At 36.3% G+C, this 18264-nt stretch overlaps 1 protein-coding gene across 1 annotated transcript in view; it reads right to left on the bottom strand.

The window, feature by feature from the left end:
• Positions 1-521: 521 nt before the first annotated feature.
• TOMM70 (translocase of outer mitochondrial membrane 70) overlaps positions 522-18264 on the bottom strand; it is a 33992-nt gene continuing 16249 nt past the window's right edge. Inside the window, exons 5-12 of the mRNA XM_019756491.2 lie at positions 16353-16501; positions 13960-14167; positions 11556-11690; positions 10425-10532; positions 8900-9016; positions 6528-6625; positions 5105-5227; positions 522-2633 (exon numbers count right to left, since the gene is read on the bottom strand). Coding sequence (XP_019612050.1) covers positions 2480-2633; positions 5105-5227; positions 6528-6625; positions 8900-9016; positions 10425-10532; positions 11556-11690; positions 13960-14167; positions 16353-16501 — 1092 coding nt within the window. The 3' untranslated portion in view covers positions 522-2479. The remainder of the gene's footprint in view (positions 2634-5104; positions 5228-6527; positions 6626-8899; positions 9017-10424; positions 10533-11555; positions 11691-13959; positions 14168-16352; positions 16502-18264) is intronic.

The following is an 18264-nucleotide window of genomic DNA, read 5'->3' as shown; positions in this document are numbered from 1 at the left end:
ACCCCTTTTAATTTTGTCCTAATCTCACGTACATGCATGGTCTTAAATAAATCTGTACTCCACTATTGGCGACTCCTTACCAGTTTAAAAAAAACTTCATCTTGCTGGGCTCTAACTTGAATGGCTTATTTTCAGCTCACTCAATGTCCCTTCACTTAGATTTTTTAAAATTTTGGTTGCCCCATTTTCTAGAAAGAAGATCCTTAACTTAAATTCTGTTTACTCTTCAAGTCCTTACCTAAATCCTATTTATCCCTCAAGTCTTAGCAGAATTCATTAACTCACCTGTTTCCTCACAACATTGTACATAACTTTTGGCAAACAAACTGGAAATTCTCCATAATCCAGGATAATTTTCTAGTTCAAGATCCTTAACTGAATCACATCTACAACATTTATTTTTGCCAGACCAGGTAACAAGCACAGGTTCCAGGGATCAAAGTGTGGATATCTTTTGGGGCACATTAGTCATTCTATCAGTGTGTTTAAGGCTTGCAAATAGATTTGAAGGATAGAAAAGCTTGAATGTAATATTTATTTGGTGAATTTACATGTGAGGTCATTTACAAAAGAAGATACAGACAGATGCAGCTTTCAGTGCAGGTTCAAATACTTTTCAGAACAGGCAATAGTCCGTGAGGATTTGGAATGACAGTATTGAATGGTACATGCTTCAATTTCCTTTGTGTGTTCTACCCAACCCCAAAGGGTAGGAGGGGAGAAGAGAAGAAAATATCTGTTAATGTAAATACAGCCATGCAAATAAAAACTTTGTCAGAGGTTATTCAGTGGTACAGAATATTTATGTATTTCGGGGTTATCGTAGGTACATAATTGAAGAACTAAAATGCAGAGCTCTCATATTTCCATTATCCAAGTCAAATTATGTTAACTGCCCCCGCTAATTAGTTAGAGGCCCCGTCTATATTTTCCAGACTCTGACTTTGGAAGGGAGCCATTTCTAATAGTTTCTAAAAAGATAGCATTTGTAGACAAAATCTTTTTGGTTTCAATAGGATAAAGCACCCTTTTAAAAGAGGGGTAAAATGCTCCTTTACGACCAACAATGTAAACTCTAATTAGATTTCATTTCCAGAAAAGTATTATTCTTAGACTTAAATAAACCTGTCCCCACCCCAAATATCTCATTCTTAAGAGACCCCTTAAGAATACAACCACCAGAAAAATGCAGCTAATAAGCGAAAGCATGGTCTATAAAAGTGACAACTGGAGGAAACAGAAACACCATGAAATGATTTCTAAGAAGGCGAGGTAAAAATACAATGAACAAAAACCTGACAGTATCCCTAGTGAAGACCTGGGCACGGGCAGCCGGTCATCCTTAGAGACCAAGGCTAGTTCAAAATTAAAAAGCATTCCTCATGTCCTCAGCATCTGAAAATACGGGCTCAGAATTCCTTAAGCACATTTAACCATAGTTGAAGCACTAAACTTGTCACTTCAGGAAATACTGTGCTTCTGACTCCACGACTTACATCTTTTTTGAACCTTTAGCCACATTTTCTTCACTAGAAATTTCAAGCTAATTAAATACTCCCACATATTACACTTACTCCATCTTTATACATACAACCAACCTGCATTTTCTTTAAAAAGTACACTATGAAGTGATACGAACCTGTATTTTCTTTAAAAAGTACATTAAGTGGTACCTACTACAGAAAATAGCTATGGGCCATTATAAAAACATTTACATGTCACCTCACCTCTTACCCGGTCCACTCTCCCATTAATACACAGTCTTCCAGCACATACATCAGTCAGAGTATTTTGCTTCTGCATAATTGTATGAAAACCAGCTGTTGTACACTTTAAGAATGATGTACATTATTCAGTAGCGTTGAGGGTCAGGTGGCTTAAGAGTTGCCACTGAGTCTAACGTTGAGCAGAATCAGAAGCATTGTGCATGCTGACAGTAGTTTAAAGGGTCTCAATTTTGCTGCCTTAAAAACAAAACCCCCACGTAAGCTTTGTTTCCTTCAAAAACAACTAAACGGGATTAATCAAATCTAAGAGAAACCTATTTTACAGCACTTGCTATGTTAATTTAAAAACCAACATGCTGTAAAATACTCATATATATTAAAAACACGAACACACACACACAGACAAAATCATCCAGAGAATCACCATCCCTTCCCAGCCCCCTCAAACAAAAAGCCAAATCAAAGTGTTTATTTGCATGGCCAATTATCATTTGTACTCTTTGCAACTTTATTTTGACATCCTTTAACAAGTTCTAAGCTTCTGTTGCATAGGGAATAAAAGCTGCAACACTGCACACTTCCTCCCACAGCCACTCCCACAACACCTAACTGAGAAACAGGTGTGACAATGACAACAGCACAAACGGAAATACTAAGTTCCACCATTCAACACGTTCATGACAGTGTCTTTAGGGTTCAGTTGGAGGGGGGGTAAACTTCTAAAAAGAGGGTCATTTTCCTTCCCCCATATTTTATAATGTTGGTGGTTTTAATCCATATTTCTTTGCAACTTCTGTCTGGGCGTGGGCAGCGTCACAGAGTGAGTATAGATGAGCCATCTCCATTTCCGATTTGGCCAGGTTAATAGCTTTGTTGAACATGTCAATGGCTTTTTCCATGTTTCCTCTAAAAGAACAAAAATTGTAAATGTGTCAAATTCAACAAGCACTTCACAGAATGCAATGAAGTTATTAGTAAGATATGTTACATGGAGTCTGACCATTGTTTCAACTATGATTCTAATAAAATGCTTCTTTGTAACAAACAAAACAGTGCACATAGAAAGCACTCAATGCATGTTAGCTACTATTACAAATACTATGTGTTTGCATTATACCACTCAGTCTTTGTTTACAGATAAGAAATCTTCCTGTCTGGTGCCTAAATTCTACATGTTTCTCCTGTACCATGAAGCTCCTTGAGAAAGCAGTGACAGCCGCACAGAACAGTAAGGCGTGGAGAGGCCTTACCTTACAGAGCTGTGAGCCCACCTTCTTTCAGCCTCATCTCACCACCATATCCCATCCTATGCACCTCTACTCCAGTCACACGGGTCTGCCTTAATTCTCTGTACACTCATATCTGCGCATCCAATTAGATGATCTATAGCCTCTGCTTGATTCTAGTCAAAGCCTCACCTTTCTAAAGCACAGTTCAAATATAGTATCTTCATAAGAAATATTCCCCGCTCCCTTGTCAGTGTTCCCACAGTTCTGCTGTCATTCTGTGCATAGTCAGCTGAACACAGACAGACAATTCTCAATTCCTAGAACTTAGTACAATGCCTGGTAATTAATGTTTCTTGAGTAAATGGACGAATATGCTTGGTCAAAAAATATATAATTTACCTCTGACAGTCTAAGTGTGGTTTGGCTTTGTATACTTACCAAGAACCAAGAGCTGCTTTAATTCAATCGTATTCGCTATGTATATATGCAGGAAATCTTACAATACATATTTAAGTCCCTACTATATATATGCCAGTTAGACTCTAAGAAATACAATGTACCTCTGGGGTGACTGTATTTAACCTTCTACTACAATATATGGCCACATGATAGATTTAATAAAACTTTTGTTCCAAGAATTCAGATATTAAGTAGACAGCGGATTTGCTAAATCCTAGGGTAATCAGCAATTTCCTTCACCCATTCACATTCACTTATTCGTAAGGCAGGATTTAGACAATTTCTTAAAGTACAATAAATATGCAAACAAAATCCATCAAACCTCGAAAGTCAGGGGTCCTTAACCCAGGCTCTAGAAACAATTTAAATGGAAAGTGTTTTCTGTATGCATGTTATTCTAAGAAAATCAAAAAATTTGCTTAAAAAGATTAAGAACCACTACCCCATCCTATTCTAATGAGAATATTCCATTCACATTAACAAACTGGCATTTAAGAAATAATATTTAATGCAACTGTTAGTATAGAATGGGTTCAAAAGAACCACAAAAATTATCATCAGCCAACACACCCACACCCACACCCACTCTGCCTACTCTGGAGCAGGGAGAAGATTGACCCCAGGAGGGGCTGGATGACGGAATTCAGACAGCTACTGGTTTCTGACAAGCGACAGTGGCGAGCTCAGTTACTTTGATATCAGTGGAATACGGGCTCATGTTTTTACTGCTGGCTCATCACATAACCTTGTCAACAAGTCTGGGCATCAGTTTCTACACGCTTCAGTTACACTGAGGATCATATAATCTGCATGTTTTCTTTATAAAGATTGGGGTAAACATCAATTTAAATAATATTTGGAAAACACCTAAAGTTCAGTGTCTGGCTGCAGAGGAGGTACTCAAACGGACAGCAAGGCCAGTAATAAGATGGTACTGTGTTTCCCCGAAAATCAGCTCTAATGCATCTTTTGGAGCAAAAATATAAGACCCAGTCTTATATAAGATCAGGTCTTATAGTAAAATAAGACCGGGTCTTAATTTTTGCTCCAGAAGACACATTAGAGCTGATTGTCCGGCTACGTCTGATTTTCGGGGAAACAGTACACTACACTGAATTCTGTGGCACAAACGACTGTCATCTGGTAATGGTGGATCTCAAGTGCAACTCTGGATAAACATTTACATGAAACAAGAAATTATGGGAAGTCAGAGTGGTAAAAAATCTTACCCAACTCCCTGATTTAAAAAAAAACTTAGAGGTTCAGACATGATGTTGCGACATGCCCAGTCAGGTGGCTGGTGGCTGCTTTGTAGCAGCGTCCAGGTCTCCTGGCAGCCTGGCTACCAGTCCTTACTACACTGCGCTGCCTAAGCACGTGGCAGGCTATTTGTTCTCCAGCAGGAATAATACAGGTGAAAAGAGGAAAGAACACACAACAGGTATTAGAGAAAGATTATGTTTCCCTTGGTAATGCATGTGCTTGACTTAATTTTTATAAGTATGACTTTTGGAAAAATGATGTAACAAGACAAATTGAAGCATAGTTTTGAAGGAAGCTTGCCTCAAAAGGTGAAACATAGTAAAACACAAAAAATGGATATTGACAATAATATCTGTAATGAGTAGAATGGAAAGATAAGTATCTGTGGAGCTGTCTTAAATTAACTAAGAACACTCTAGAAGTTACCTTTGCACTTCAATAGTTCCCATGGTTTCATATGCGAAGTCACATTTATTGTCGATTTCAATAGCCTTGCTGATAAGCTCTAAACCTCTATCCAGATCTTGCTTCCACTGAAGTTGAAGTAAACTGCAAATGCAAAAAGGCAGTCAGATGTGACCATGGGCCAGTATCAACAGGAACGAAGCGTATGACTCAATTTCTGTCCTCAGTGAATTTATAGTTTAATTTACAAGGAAAAGGAAAATCTAAAACTGTACGTAATCAGCGTCAAATTGTTTTCATTTTATAGTGGTTTTGTACTCTCAATTCCTTATAAAAAAAAGTGTCAGGTGGTGAACACACAATGTGAGATATAGATAATGTAATACAGAATTGTACACCTGAAATCTGTGTAATTTTACTAACAATCGTCACACCAATAAACTTAAAAAAAAAAAAGAAAAAAAGTGTCCATGGAAACAACCTAAATTGTCCATCAATGGATGAATGGATCAAGAAAACATGGCATATGCATGTGCGTGCACACACACACATACACACACACCCCCTCCCCCACCCAGGAATATTATTCAGCCATTAGCAAAGGCAATCCTACCATCTGCAACAACATGGATGGACCTTGAGGGCATTATGCAAAATGAACTAAGTCAGACACAGAAACAAATAACGTATTATGTCACTTATACAAAGAATCTAAAAAACCAACCAACAAACTCAGAGAACAGACTGATGGCTGCCAGAAGCAGGGGACGAGGGGTAGGTGAAATGGTTGTAGGGAATCAAAAGGAACAAACTTCGAATTATAAATCATGAAGATGTAATATACAACATAGCAACTGTACTTAATGATACTGTATTGTATATTTGAAAGTTGCTTTAAGACAGATCTTAAAGTTCTCATCACAAGAAAAAAAATTCTGTAACTATGTATAATGACGTTAACTAGACTTATGATCATTTCATAATAAATACAAATACTGATTCATGTACACCTGAAACTAATATGATGTGTATCAACTAAACCTCAATAAAAGTGCCTAGCAGTCTAGTCTCTGTTACTAATTTACTTGCAAGCTTAGTTTTTTGCTTTGTGTAAATTTAAGTGAAGTTTTTTAAAATAATTCAAGTACACAAAAACAAGAAAAACTTATTTTACATGTTTCCTATTTTGATACAAGTAACATTTGACAGGGTGTTTGGAACTGAAATCCTTAAGCTAGAGTGAAAACAGTACATTTACTAACTACTATGTAAGAATGAAACATAAGTAAAATTTAAAAAATTAACAGTGAAGCATCCACAGCTAAGAAATTTGTCAATTGACTCTATACCAGTCTCCTTCCTCACTGACCAAAAGAAATCCATCTTATTAATATGCAAGACATTTAGTTTCTTACTGGGACAAACAGAACCACAAAATACATACCCTTTATGAACATACGTTGTGGCATTATCTGGTTCCAAATCAATACATTTATCGTACATTTCATCTGCTTTACCAAACTGTTGTTGATCTGTTAATGCCTAGGTGAGGAGATACTTCAGTTATATTAAGGTAACTGTCAACCTAAGCAGTTAAAAGTATATTATTAAAAGTTACTTCATTTATCCATTTATTACCAAATAATGTAAACTCATTTAGAATGTTATAACTTAATTATAGTTTTTTACATGACATTGTTATAAATATGAAATCTTAACTGTGCCTCTCTTTTTTGGCAAGTGGTTAAATGCAACAGCAATGTGGAAAACTGTAGAATATGTAAAATCCCACTCTTGGTGCCAGTTGTAATATCAGATTCTCACAGGTACATTCATGTCACTTATAGTTTATCATAATACATCCTATTATGAGAATTTAAAGACAACACTCATTTGGAAGGATAAGTTCAGGTATGTGTGTTAGCTTATCAGTCATTCCTTAAAAAATTACTGGTGGAAAAAAAAAAAGCAGCCTACGATCAACCATTTTAAGGCAAATTCCATGGCAAAAATGGAGGGGTTGGTTATATGGCTACCAGATCACACTCAAACTGTAACTTTGAGAGTTGGCCAGCATCTAAGCCCAAATTTTGAGAGTTTAAAAACAAGTTGTACTATGTAACTTTGTGTGTGTGTGTGTGTGTACATGTACATATATAAAGTTACATATAACTATATATATAGTGAAGCAAAAAGCAGAAGAGGGACCAAAGGATAGAAATTGCAGTGCAAACAGACTGTAACAATGCTAACGCTAATAAGATAGCTCAAGTAAGTGGAAACATATTCTGAAAGTAACACAGTCGCAGCGAAATGTGCAATTAGGAAAGCTCTGCAAGAGTTGTTCCTATTATAATACTGGTTTCTTTAAAACCTATTCAGTGGCCTTTGCTCTTTTAGCTGCTTGTAGAAATCTGTACCAAAAAAGTCCTTTTGAATTTCATTTCAGTGATGTGGATGGTGTTATCACCTTCTGGTTTGTTCCTGACATAGGAATAAACCCAAGTATACCTATTCAATGCAGATGCCGTACAATTATAACATGTATGCTAACTTCTATACATTCTATAAAACTGTATATGTACATGCTTTCATAACTAAATAGAGCATGTAGTCATCAACCAATGTTTCATTTTTTAATTATCACCATGCTGTCTAGGAATTGTAAGAACAAAAACTGAATAGATATTATTTCTGAGGTGAAAGAACTTCTGGGCTGAACTTCATACCCCTGAGAATTATTTGAGAATTTCAATCTCTAATAATGGAGTGATATGTAGAGCTTTAGAGAATAGATGCAAATTCTATTGGGATCAAATCAATCTTCTCAAACTCCCTGTTAATAAACCCTCAGAAAAAATTTCACCCCATGGAATTTTAACTTGACAAAGATATCATGAAGGAAATTAAAAAGAAAACAAGCAACCTTAAGAATGGTTTGGACAATGGTCATTTTCAAATGTTTCCTATTTCTATGATGTGTAGGCAGGTATGACATTTCTTTGCAATAAAAAAAAATAAGACAGAAATTACTGAATATTAACATAGATGGTTTATGTTATTAAAAGCAACTTTTAACTTAAAGACTAAGAGAAAACGGTCATTCAGAGATCATTTAATTGGAGGGAAAATCTAACTATGGCTCTAAGAAGCTAATCGTTGTCATTTAAATGGATGATTTAAAGTTAGTAAGTAAATAATTCAAATTGAAATCCTACTTCCCATAGTTTCAATCCCAAACCAAGAATTTTAGACAAACCAAAGAGACGTTAAAATGAACTGTTACAGCTTTTCAAATCACTCAAAAGGACGATGATCAAAATGGAAAGAAAACTCTTTCCACAGACATTTTTCCCACCAACTGAATATAGCAAATTTCCCTAAGGAATTAAATTTTACAAATCCAATCCAAATGAAAACATGAGAAATGTCCTGCTTAAGCCTCCCCATGTTAAGAGCTTAGGCCTGTGGTTTTCAAACTGTACGACACAGGCGCCCCTCCTGAGGTGACTAGGGACCGTCCTGAGGGCCTGGAGACACAGGAGCAAAGCCATCTGCTTCCACAGAAGCTGCAACCAGGGAAGCAGCGTAACCTAATTTCCAGACTGAGATTCAGCATACAAATGCAGGTCTTTATTTTTATTTTTAATTTTTTTTGAGGAGGGCACAGCTCAGTGGCCCATGAAGGTATCGAACCGGCAACCTTGGTGTTATTGGCACCACGCTCTCACCAACTGAGCTAACCAGCCACTCATTAAATGCAATTCTTTATAAAAAAAGGACTGGAAACTGAAAAAAATATGAAACATCATTTACCTGGGCATATAGTGCATAGCCTTCAGCACACTTGGGAAATTTCTTTATGACTTCTTCAAAGCCTTTCATAGCCGCTTGGATTTGTGAAGAATTGCTTCCCGTATATGCCTGGCGATACTGTTTAAAAAATCAAGCCTGTCAAATCAGGAACTCAAAACTCATGGAATGTTAACATATGAAAGTCACACAAAGTTACAGGAGTATTTCCAGAAAAGCAGGTGATTGGCTAACATAATTTGCTGCATCTAAAAGAGTTCTAAAGAAACAGCGCAGCAGCAGGGGATCCATAGGCCAGGGCTATGCTGCCACTCACTGCAACTCCCAGCTGTTCAGTCCTCTGAAGAGGGCACCCTGCCTTGTCAGGACTTAACTTTGCATACAAACAGGGGTTTTAAATAGAATTTATTGCCATTTTACTAAAGGGGTTATAAAGTGCCTTTTATCTATTAACATTTTTCATCTGTAATATACAGGACAGACTGTATTTACACCAGTGGTCCCATGAGATTATAATGGAGCTGAAACATTCCTATTGCCTAGTGACAGCTGTCGTAACATGACGCATTGTATTACCCGTTTGTGGTGATACTGGTGTAAACAAATCTGCACTGCCAGTTGTATAAAAGTATAGCACGTACAATTATGTACAGTACACCATATTTGAGACTGATAATAAACTTACCAGTTTCTGTATTTATACTTATCATTACTTCAGCGTGTACTCTTTCTACTTATATAAAATTTGCTATAAAACGGTATGCCGCGTTAGGCTGGCAGCGGCTTCACATCTCATGTTTACCAATCTCTTGACTGCATCTTCTCCTCCTGTGCTTGGTTTAATCTCGTGTTTTGTACAGTTGCATGCTGTGCCTGTAGCCCAGGAGCAACAGGCTGTATCGCACAGCCCAGGTGTGCAGTAGGCTGCACCATTTAGGTTTGGTAAGAGCTCTCTGTGATGTTCACACAATGATGAAATCACCTAACATTTCACAGAACCTATTGTCGTCGTTAAGCGATGCATGACTGTAAATGTGTTTGTTATCCAGTTTCTAAAATTATTTTAGGACTCAACCTATAGAGCTAACTGGAAGAACCTCATTTCAATATAAATGGACTTATTTTACCTGATTTTCAGTGTTTCTGAATATTAATAGTTCTGAAAAGGCAAGATGAGAGAGCAGTTATTTGATATTATGACTGCAGTTACTTCCTCAAAATGTTTGTGTTCTTTGTACCAGTTTTTGGTGGAGAAGCAGAGAAAATACTGCTGGTCAGGCGAGCATTAAAATCAGGGACAAACACCTATCAAGGTGAACTCATAATAATACACCAGAGAAACACAGGAGCAAGTACCTCAGTGAGCATCAGAACACACTTCTCATTCCCTAAATTAACACATACCCCCTACAGGCATCCTTTGGGGGAAAAACAGATGACTTTGTATAGACAATGAGATATGCATTTTTGTTAACAATGGGGAAATAAAAATGATGTTTAAGAAAATACAAAAGAAAGTAGAACCTACCAATGCAAAACATTTCTGAGCTTGTGCCAGAGCCGACTCAGGTCTTAACCTAATACATTCATCAAAATCTGCCACTGCTTCTTCGACTTGATCCAGCAGTATTTTCAGCTGAGGAAGAAATACATAAACACAATTCAAAGTAGTGCAGCGTTAAGTATGCTCTCATCACAGCTCCACACAATGCTAAGCATGTGCTCTTCATGCAACAGAGAATTACTTTCTAGAAACAGAACTAGAAAATCTTGTAATTTTAAACGACTGTAAAATTTAAAACTAATGTCCAATTTTTAAAAAAGCACTATAAACCTACCACTTCTGCACTTCAATTTTGATCACTCTTAAGCAAGAAACCCTTTCTTCTAGGAAACTAGACATTTCTATACTTTCAAATATCAAAGCAGATCAGACATCGGATAACTAGCTTTCAAGTTAATTTTAAGATACTACCTGTAAGGATCAAAATGTTAAGAATTTTAAGAGGTTATCTCTACAGTTCTTAACACCCTTCATACAGAATACTAGGTAAAATTCTCCACTAGAAAGCACTTCAGCTTTTCTATTATTGCATGGATAGCCCATATGTTCCACCAAAATGCATTGCAAGAAGTCATGTTAAACAAGTAGATTATAAAGCCATGTTTTCCCCAGATGAGGCTAAAGTTAGGAATTGTTTTCTTCACTAGATGTTTTTTACTAAAAAACAAATATGCAGATCATAACTCCATTCAGAAAAGATTTTTTTGTACTGTTCAGATAGTCTAAGCTAAATATTTATTTGTTAGCAAGAAGCTTGCAGAAATCATTCTGTTGATTCTAACATTAACTCAAAATGCTCATTAAATGTTTTTAATGTTTTACTCATTTGAAAACCTATGAACCAGAAACATCTGAAAAATAAACCTGAACTGGCAAGCTTATATTTGTAGACTTCCTTTTCGCTTTTTATAAGTAAATACTAAAATTATAAGGACAAATGTTCAAGATGGAAATAAATGCCAAACCAAACTGTTAAACCACTGTGATACTTTGTTCACAGCTATCAGAAGTGATAGAAGAAAACTGCAAGACTCAAACGCGGTATCAAATTTCTCAACCCAAAGGTCAGAACTTGCGGTAAGAAAACAGGCTTACCTGTCCTCGGTGGTGATACACGTCTGCGTTCTGAGGGTCGATATCAGCAGCCATGTTAAAATCCTGAGTGGACAGCAAAGGCTGCTGCTGTTGCATGTACATGCTGCCTCGTTTGATGAGAGCATTTGCTCGAAGCTACATGCCCAAAATGAGAAAAGGTTTGTTACTACTACTTTTTATTCCAGTTTAGATTTTTCAAAAAAATAACAGCTGCATTGAGATATCATTCACATACCATAAAGCTCACACATTTAAGGTGTACAAGTCAGTCATTTTTAGTGTATTCAGAGTTGTGCAACCATCACCACTATCCAACTCCAGAACATTTCCATCCCCCCCAAGAGAAACCTCACACACATTAGCAGTCACTCCCTATTCCCCCTCTAATCTGTCAATCTACTTTCTATGAATTGGTAAAATCTGGACATTTCATAAACATGAAATAATACATTACATGGTCTTTTGTGTCTGGCTTCTTTCACTTACTATGTTTTCAAGGTTCACCTGTTTGGTAACACGTATCAGCACTTTATTCTTTTTTATGACTGAATATTATTTTATTGTATAGCTATACCACATTTTGTTTATCCATTCATCAGTTGATGGACATCTGAGTTGTTTCCACATTTTGGCTGTTACGAATAACACTGCTATGAACATTCATGCATGCATTTTTGTGTTGACATATAGGATATTCAATTCTCTTAGGTATACACCTAGAGAGAACTGCTGGGTCACATGCTACCTCTGTTGAACTTGTTGAGGAATTCTCAAACTAATTTCCAAAGGTATTTTACCGTTTCACATTCTTTCTAGCAATGTATAAACATTTCAATTTCTCCACACCCTCACGAATACTTTCACTTGTCCATCTTTCGGATTACTGCCATCCTGGTGTGTGTAAAATGCTATCTCATGATTTTGATTTGAATTTCCCTAATAGCTAATGATGCTGAGCTTTTCATATATATTCTTTAGAGAAACGTCTGTTTAGATCCTTCACCTGTTTTTAAGTTGAGTTGTCTTTTTATTACTGACTTGTAAGAAGAGTTCCATATACATTCTGGATATAAGCCATTATCAGATACATGATTTGTGAATATTTTCTCCCATTCTATAGAACATTTTCTCTTTCTTGATGGTATCCTTTCAATTACAAGTTACAAGTTTTAAAATTTTGATGAAGTCTTTTTTTTTTTTTTTGGTTAGTTGTGCTTTTGGTGTCGTATCTAAGGAACCACTACCTAACCCAAAGTAATGAAGACTTCCTGTGTTTTCTTCTAAAAGTTTTATAGTTTCAGCTGTTACATTTAGGCCTCTGATCCATTTGAGTTCATTTTTGTACATGGCATATGATAGGCTCATTACTGCTTGCCATTAAAATGAAAAGTCATGATCACAGAGCAAGATAGAGGTTTCTTCCCTAAACACTTCTTTCAAGGCAAAACTACATGTCTTTCTAAATGAAACAAATAAGAATGCCTCCATGATTATAATAAAAATACATAACAACATACTTGTAATCAGCAGGAAATAAAATTAAAGATAATATTACTAGAGTATTTTGAAAATCTCATTTTGAAAGGAACTTTTAATACTTAGTTGTAATTACTTTTGTTTATAACAATTTTAGATATTTGTTAACAAATACTTAGGCCCTGAAAGCAAGTTTTATATTCTATAGAATACACAAATAATTAATTTGAAGGTGGAAAGAAAGCCAGAGTTAATTCAATGAAGAAACAGGCCACAGAGTTAACTAGTAAGGAACAGTGTTACTTGGTGGCTAAGTTCTGTCTTGTTACACTGAGTAGAAAGCTCTCATAACTCAACAAACCCCTCAACGTGAATTATGAAAATAATTGCATACACATTAAGAACACTTGGAAAATAAAAAGCTGTCCCAATGACACAACTGCAAAAACTTCTGGTATATCTCTGTATCTATATCATATTTTTAGAACCTGTTTTTTAGTTCATGTAGCATAAAATCTTTCAGAATATATTTTCAAATGTGCTTTTCTATTTATTTTTTATTAAATGCATTTATAACCTTTGCACTACATACAGCACGTTACTTATAGCGTTACCTACATAGCATCGCTGTCTCAGCCTTACCGCCACCCACATATCATCCATTACAGTAGGCAGTGCTACAAGGGGAAGCTGAAACTGCCAGATGTTGTAGAAAAAAAGTATTATCCTTTCCTAGCTATCATTGATATTTATGTTTCAGCTTCACTATACCAACTCAGTCACCATTAGGTGTAGTTCCTTCCAAAAAAAAAAAAAAAATAGCCGTTTGGAGAACGGCAACTTAGAATGCAAAAAGTTTGGCAAAACATACCAAAAAGCCCCATTTTTATTGATTAGTTTTCTCGCACAAACACGTGTTGAAGCATACCTTCACATTAGCTTCTTTCAAGCTGATGACCTTATCCAAATCTGGTTTGGCTGCGTTGGCATTGCCAATGAGCAGGTAGAAGGTGGCGCGTAGTAATAAAGCTTCTGCCATGTATTTGCCTTGAGCATCTATTTCTTTTGAGCATTCACTTATGATTTTATCATAGTTTTCTTCTTCCATATACTGTTTGGCCTTTAAATATCCAGAACTGAAAATATAAACGAACACAGGACATTATTTACTAAGAAAAGATCAAATGCTAAAACTTGACACATTACTATACCCAAGTTAAGCAAATGTCCATTTCCCCGTAACAAGTTAGTCAGCCAGAGTGGGACTGCAGTGGGGCAGAGGGGTAACACAGGATTTTTGAATCAGACTGGGGTTTTCTTGATGCCTTGGCGAGTTTTAAAAAAGGAAACAGCAGTCAATGGCAGAAACCTAGGGTTACAAGCCCAGGCTTAGATATTTAATTATGAGAAAAGAGCTAATGACAGACTGATCTGTAACAAGGGCAAGTCTTATTCACCTTCGTATCTGTGACACATTGATGGCACCCAACAGTTATTTTATGACTGACAGAACAGAGAAATAGGAAATAAGTGAGTTCAGGGCCACAGATGCCACAGGAAGGGGTGTGGCCTAAGCTGTGCTTTGTAACGATCACTCTGGCTGAGATGTGGAAAATGGATGGCGAGAGAGAACACTGGAGGCAGGGGAATATCTGAAGGGCTCTCTCATCGAGAAGCTGTCGCTTCACCTAAAAGAACAGACCTAGAAGGAATAGGTGGAAATATCAAGGAAGCAAATTTAAAGGAAGATTCTTCCATAACAAAAAGGACTTTAAAAAAGCACCCATCCCTCCTTCTAAAAGTGCAGTGGCCACAATATCATCATTCTTCTAGATGATGACTGTTATCAAGGATGCTTGTAGGAGGGTTGTTTTTTTATAACTGAAAAGGAATTTACACAAGATGAGGGGTCTTACAAATAAATATAAGGTACTGTAATTAAAGTACATTTTCTCATTTCATTTGTTACATATTCTGAATAGAGAAAACTGGTAAGTGACTTATAAGTTATTGGTCAAAATCTTATAAACTCTGAGCTAACCTTTCCTATAATTACATTCTAATATTCCCTACACTCTAGATTTGTTCCTTAGGTCACCAGGCTAAGAAAATGTAATTATTAAGTCATAATGGAAGTAATAATCGTTCCTACTCATTGCGCACCTAAGTGCTAGATGCTTACACACATAACCCTTAAAACTCACAATAACCCTCAAAGTAAGTATTAAGATTATTAGCCCCACTTTAAAAATGATGACGCTAAAGCTCAGAGTAAAATGCAATTCAAAAATTTAGGTCCAATTCCAGTTAGTGTTCCAGTGAGAGGTAGCTATGTCTTGCAAGCTCTCAATATAGCTTTTAGAATAATGGTTTTAACTTCACTGTAGTTTTCCTGGGACAAGGATAATTTCCTAACCAGAACAGGAAATTACTGGCATCGTCTTAAATATCTACTTCTCAATTTTCTGAAAAGATTAAGCATCAAATAACTAAAATTTTAACATCTTGGAACAATTAGGCATAGTATCCTCCCTTAGAACGTGGTCATGTTGGAAAATAGCGTGTTTCCTCAAACTTTCCAGTATGACTTAGATCCAAAACTATGCTTTGCTATGGGAACAATATTTCCTTTTCTTCCAAATTCATTGAAAAATGTCATGTGGGCAATAATATCGTACTTTCTCTTAACAGAGGAGAGGTAGTCTTAACAACAAAACAAAAGTATTGATAACTATAAATGGATAAGCAGGCTAAATGGCTTACGTACTACATTACATCACGAAGCTCCAGTTGTAAACATGGCGTCTGATGGCACTGTACTTTGGTTTCAACTCTCTACACAATTAAACACAAGAAGCCCAAAGAATGGCACTTTCCTAGGCAAGCAGGAAAAAACTTGAAGAAAGTCACTCTTTTGGGCATTCCTAAGCATCTCAGTTTATAAATTAAAAACTTCCCTGCACTAAAACATTTGGCTATTCAGCTACATGATAATTCCCAAATTAGTGCCCCTGTTTCTCTGGAGAATATCGTGGAGGACCCTAAAAGCAGGGCAGACTCCTGGCAGTACAACCTTAATTTTAGTCACCAGAGAGTAACTCTCAGGGTGTAATAGACACATACAAGGAGAGGAGTACTTTTATTATAATACTATTATCACACATGTAATTTTTCTTATAATTCTATCTATCTCTAGAGATTTTTTTTTTTTTTTTTTTTGAGATGACTTAAGAGCCCCACTATGGCAGCAATACAACAAAACCAAAATGGAAACCCAAACTCCCCCAAACATTAGGCGGATACTGCGCTCAACACACTTACCTTTCTTTCACTTCCAAAGCCTCCCCCTCCTTGTCTTTATCTTCGTCCGACTTCTCTCCTTTGAGCATGGGCTGGGAGATGACATCATCCGTGAAGGAACTGAAGTAAGATTTGATAAACTGTGGAGATGGCATCAGAGGTTCACGGTTCTGAAATGGAATCACGTTGGAATATACTGAAATGAGAAAACACCAACCAGAGAAGCAGGTGCGTGTGCAGAACGCTGAGAATGACTGTTGTAAAACTGGAATCTCTTTTTTAAATAACTGAAGGGTACTATTAGGCTCAAAACCATAAGACAACGGAAATGGTAAAGCTGCCAGTCCCAGATGTTCAAGCAGGTTTTAAATGACAGCCTTTTCCCTCTCCAAAGATGTAAAATATTAAAAACTCTTAGAACCACTCACAAAAATTGAAGTAAAAGAGGGTGAAATCTGGAAGACAGGAGACAAATAACTGCTGAGTTAAAATGATCTCCTTCTCCTGGTCCTTGTCATAGAAGACAATGTCTCAATCTACTAAGATGTGACTGCAGACACATTACACAGGCCCTGAAACGTTACCTCCACTTACCACAGGCTTTCACCTGCCCTGTGCCCCGTCTGCAGTACTGCACTGTAGCTGAAGATCTCCATTACAGTAAGTGCCGTTGAAAGAACAAATCACATTTCCTGTTTCACTTATTCCTTTTTGGCATGGCAACCGTATTCGTAATTATAGGTGTATTTTGTTTCTCTTTATAGTACAATTAGGATGATAAAGTTTTAAAAGAAGAGAGAAGAGGGAATAACAGCCAAAGGGCTCTCATAATATATTTTGGATCCTTGATCTACAAAATTCAACCCCCAAAGTTTTAAATGAAAATGTGGTATTTTAAAATGTGTAACAAATATCATTTGTTATTTTGGTAGGTTTAATGTCTTTGTATTTGAAGGAGGGAAAAGAAGGAATCTGGCTGTGTAATTAAATGATCTAATCTAGGATAGATGAGATTGGGAAACAAGAAAACTGAACAGGAAATCTAAAGGAAAACCCATATCTTCGAGCTCTCTCTGGGGAGAGGTTCAATATGTCTTAATTTAGGATTATACAAATAAATATTTTAAATCAAATGGTCACTCATCAAGTGACAAATAGGCCTAACTTTAATACTTCACTGAAGAATCTGAGTAGGACTATATACTGGTAATTATTTACCATGTTAGGAGAAAAGCTTAAATAGAAATTTAAATAGCACCCACTGGAGGCTGGGTAAATCATTAATGTCTTTTAGTTTCCGATTTCAGCTTAGAAATGAAGCTTTCACCTCCCTGCCTAACATAGTTACAAATTTAAAATGAAAACAATATTACAAGTAATGGAGTTAAGTATCAAAGGAACAAGATACAAATTCTAGCTCTGTTATTTATCATCTATGTGACCTTGCAAATGTCATTTTCAGTTTTCTCATCTCTAGAATGGCAATAAAAGTACTTGCCTTATTTATCTTACAGGGTTGTAAAAATCAAAATAACATGAAAAGTATTTTGTGATTTACAAAGTGGCATACAAACAGATTAAAAGATATATGTAGAAACTGATTTAGAACCTATATAAATGTAGGTTAACTTACATTTCCTTACGACCCTTCTGTTCCACCAGTATAATTACTTAACATTAACATTATGTAACTAGACACAAGGAAACTAGGTTCCTACGAGGTTCAATTTGTGAGACCCTAACAGGATATTTTACAAAGTGTTTTGAGAATACCATTTTTATGAGATGCTCGAGGGGAAAAAAAGGTCCCATAGTTTAAGAGGCTGGGAACCACTACAGCTATATTCCTCTTAGAGATTCACAACACGTCCCGACACATGCAAGTCTTGTAAGTGAAGAAACCTGTTTTAACTCAGCTAATACTCTGAGATGT

This window comes from Rhinolophus sinicus, linkage group LG01, assembly GCF_036562045.2.
Source record: "Rhinolophus sinicus isolate RSC01 linkage group LG01, ASM3656204v1, whole genome shotgun sequence".
NCBI classification, from domain to species: domain Eukaryota; kingdom Metazoa; phylum Chordata; class Mammalia; order Chiroptera; family Rhinolophidae; genus Rhinolophus; species Rhinolophus sinicus.
The sequence above is the reverse complement of the archived record's forward strand: the minus strand, read 5'-3'. Positions and strand labels throughout refer to the sequence as shown.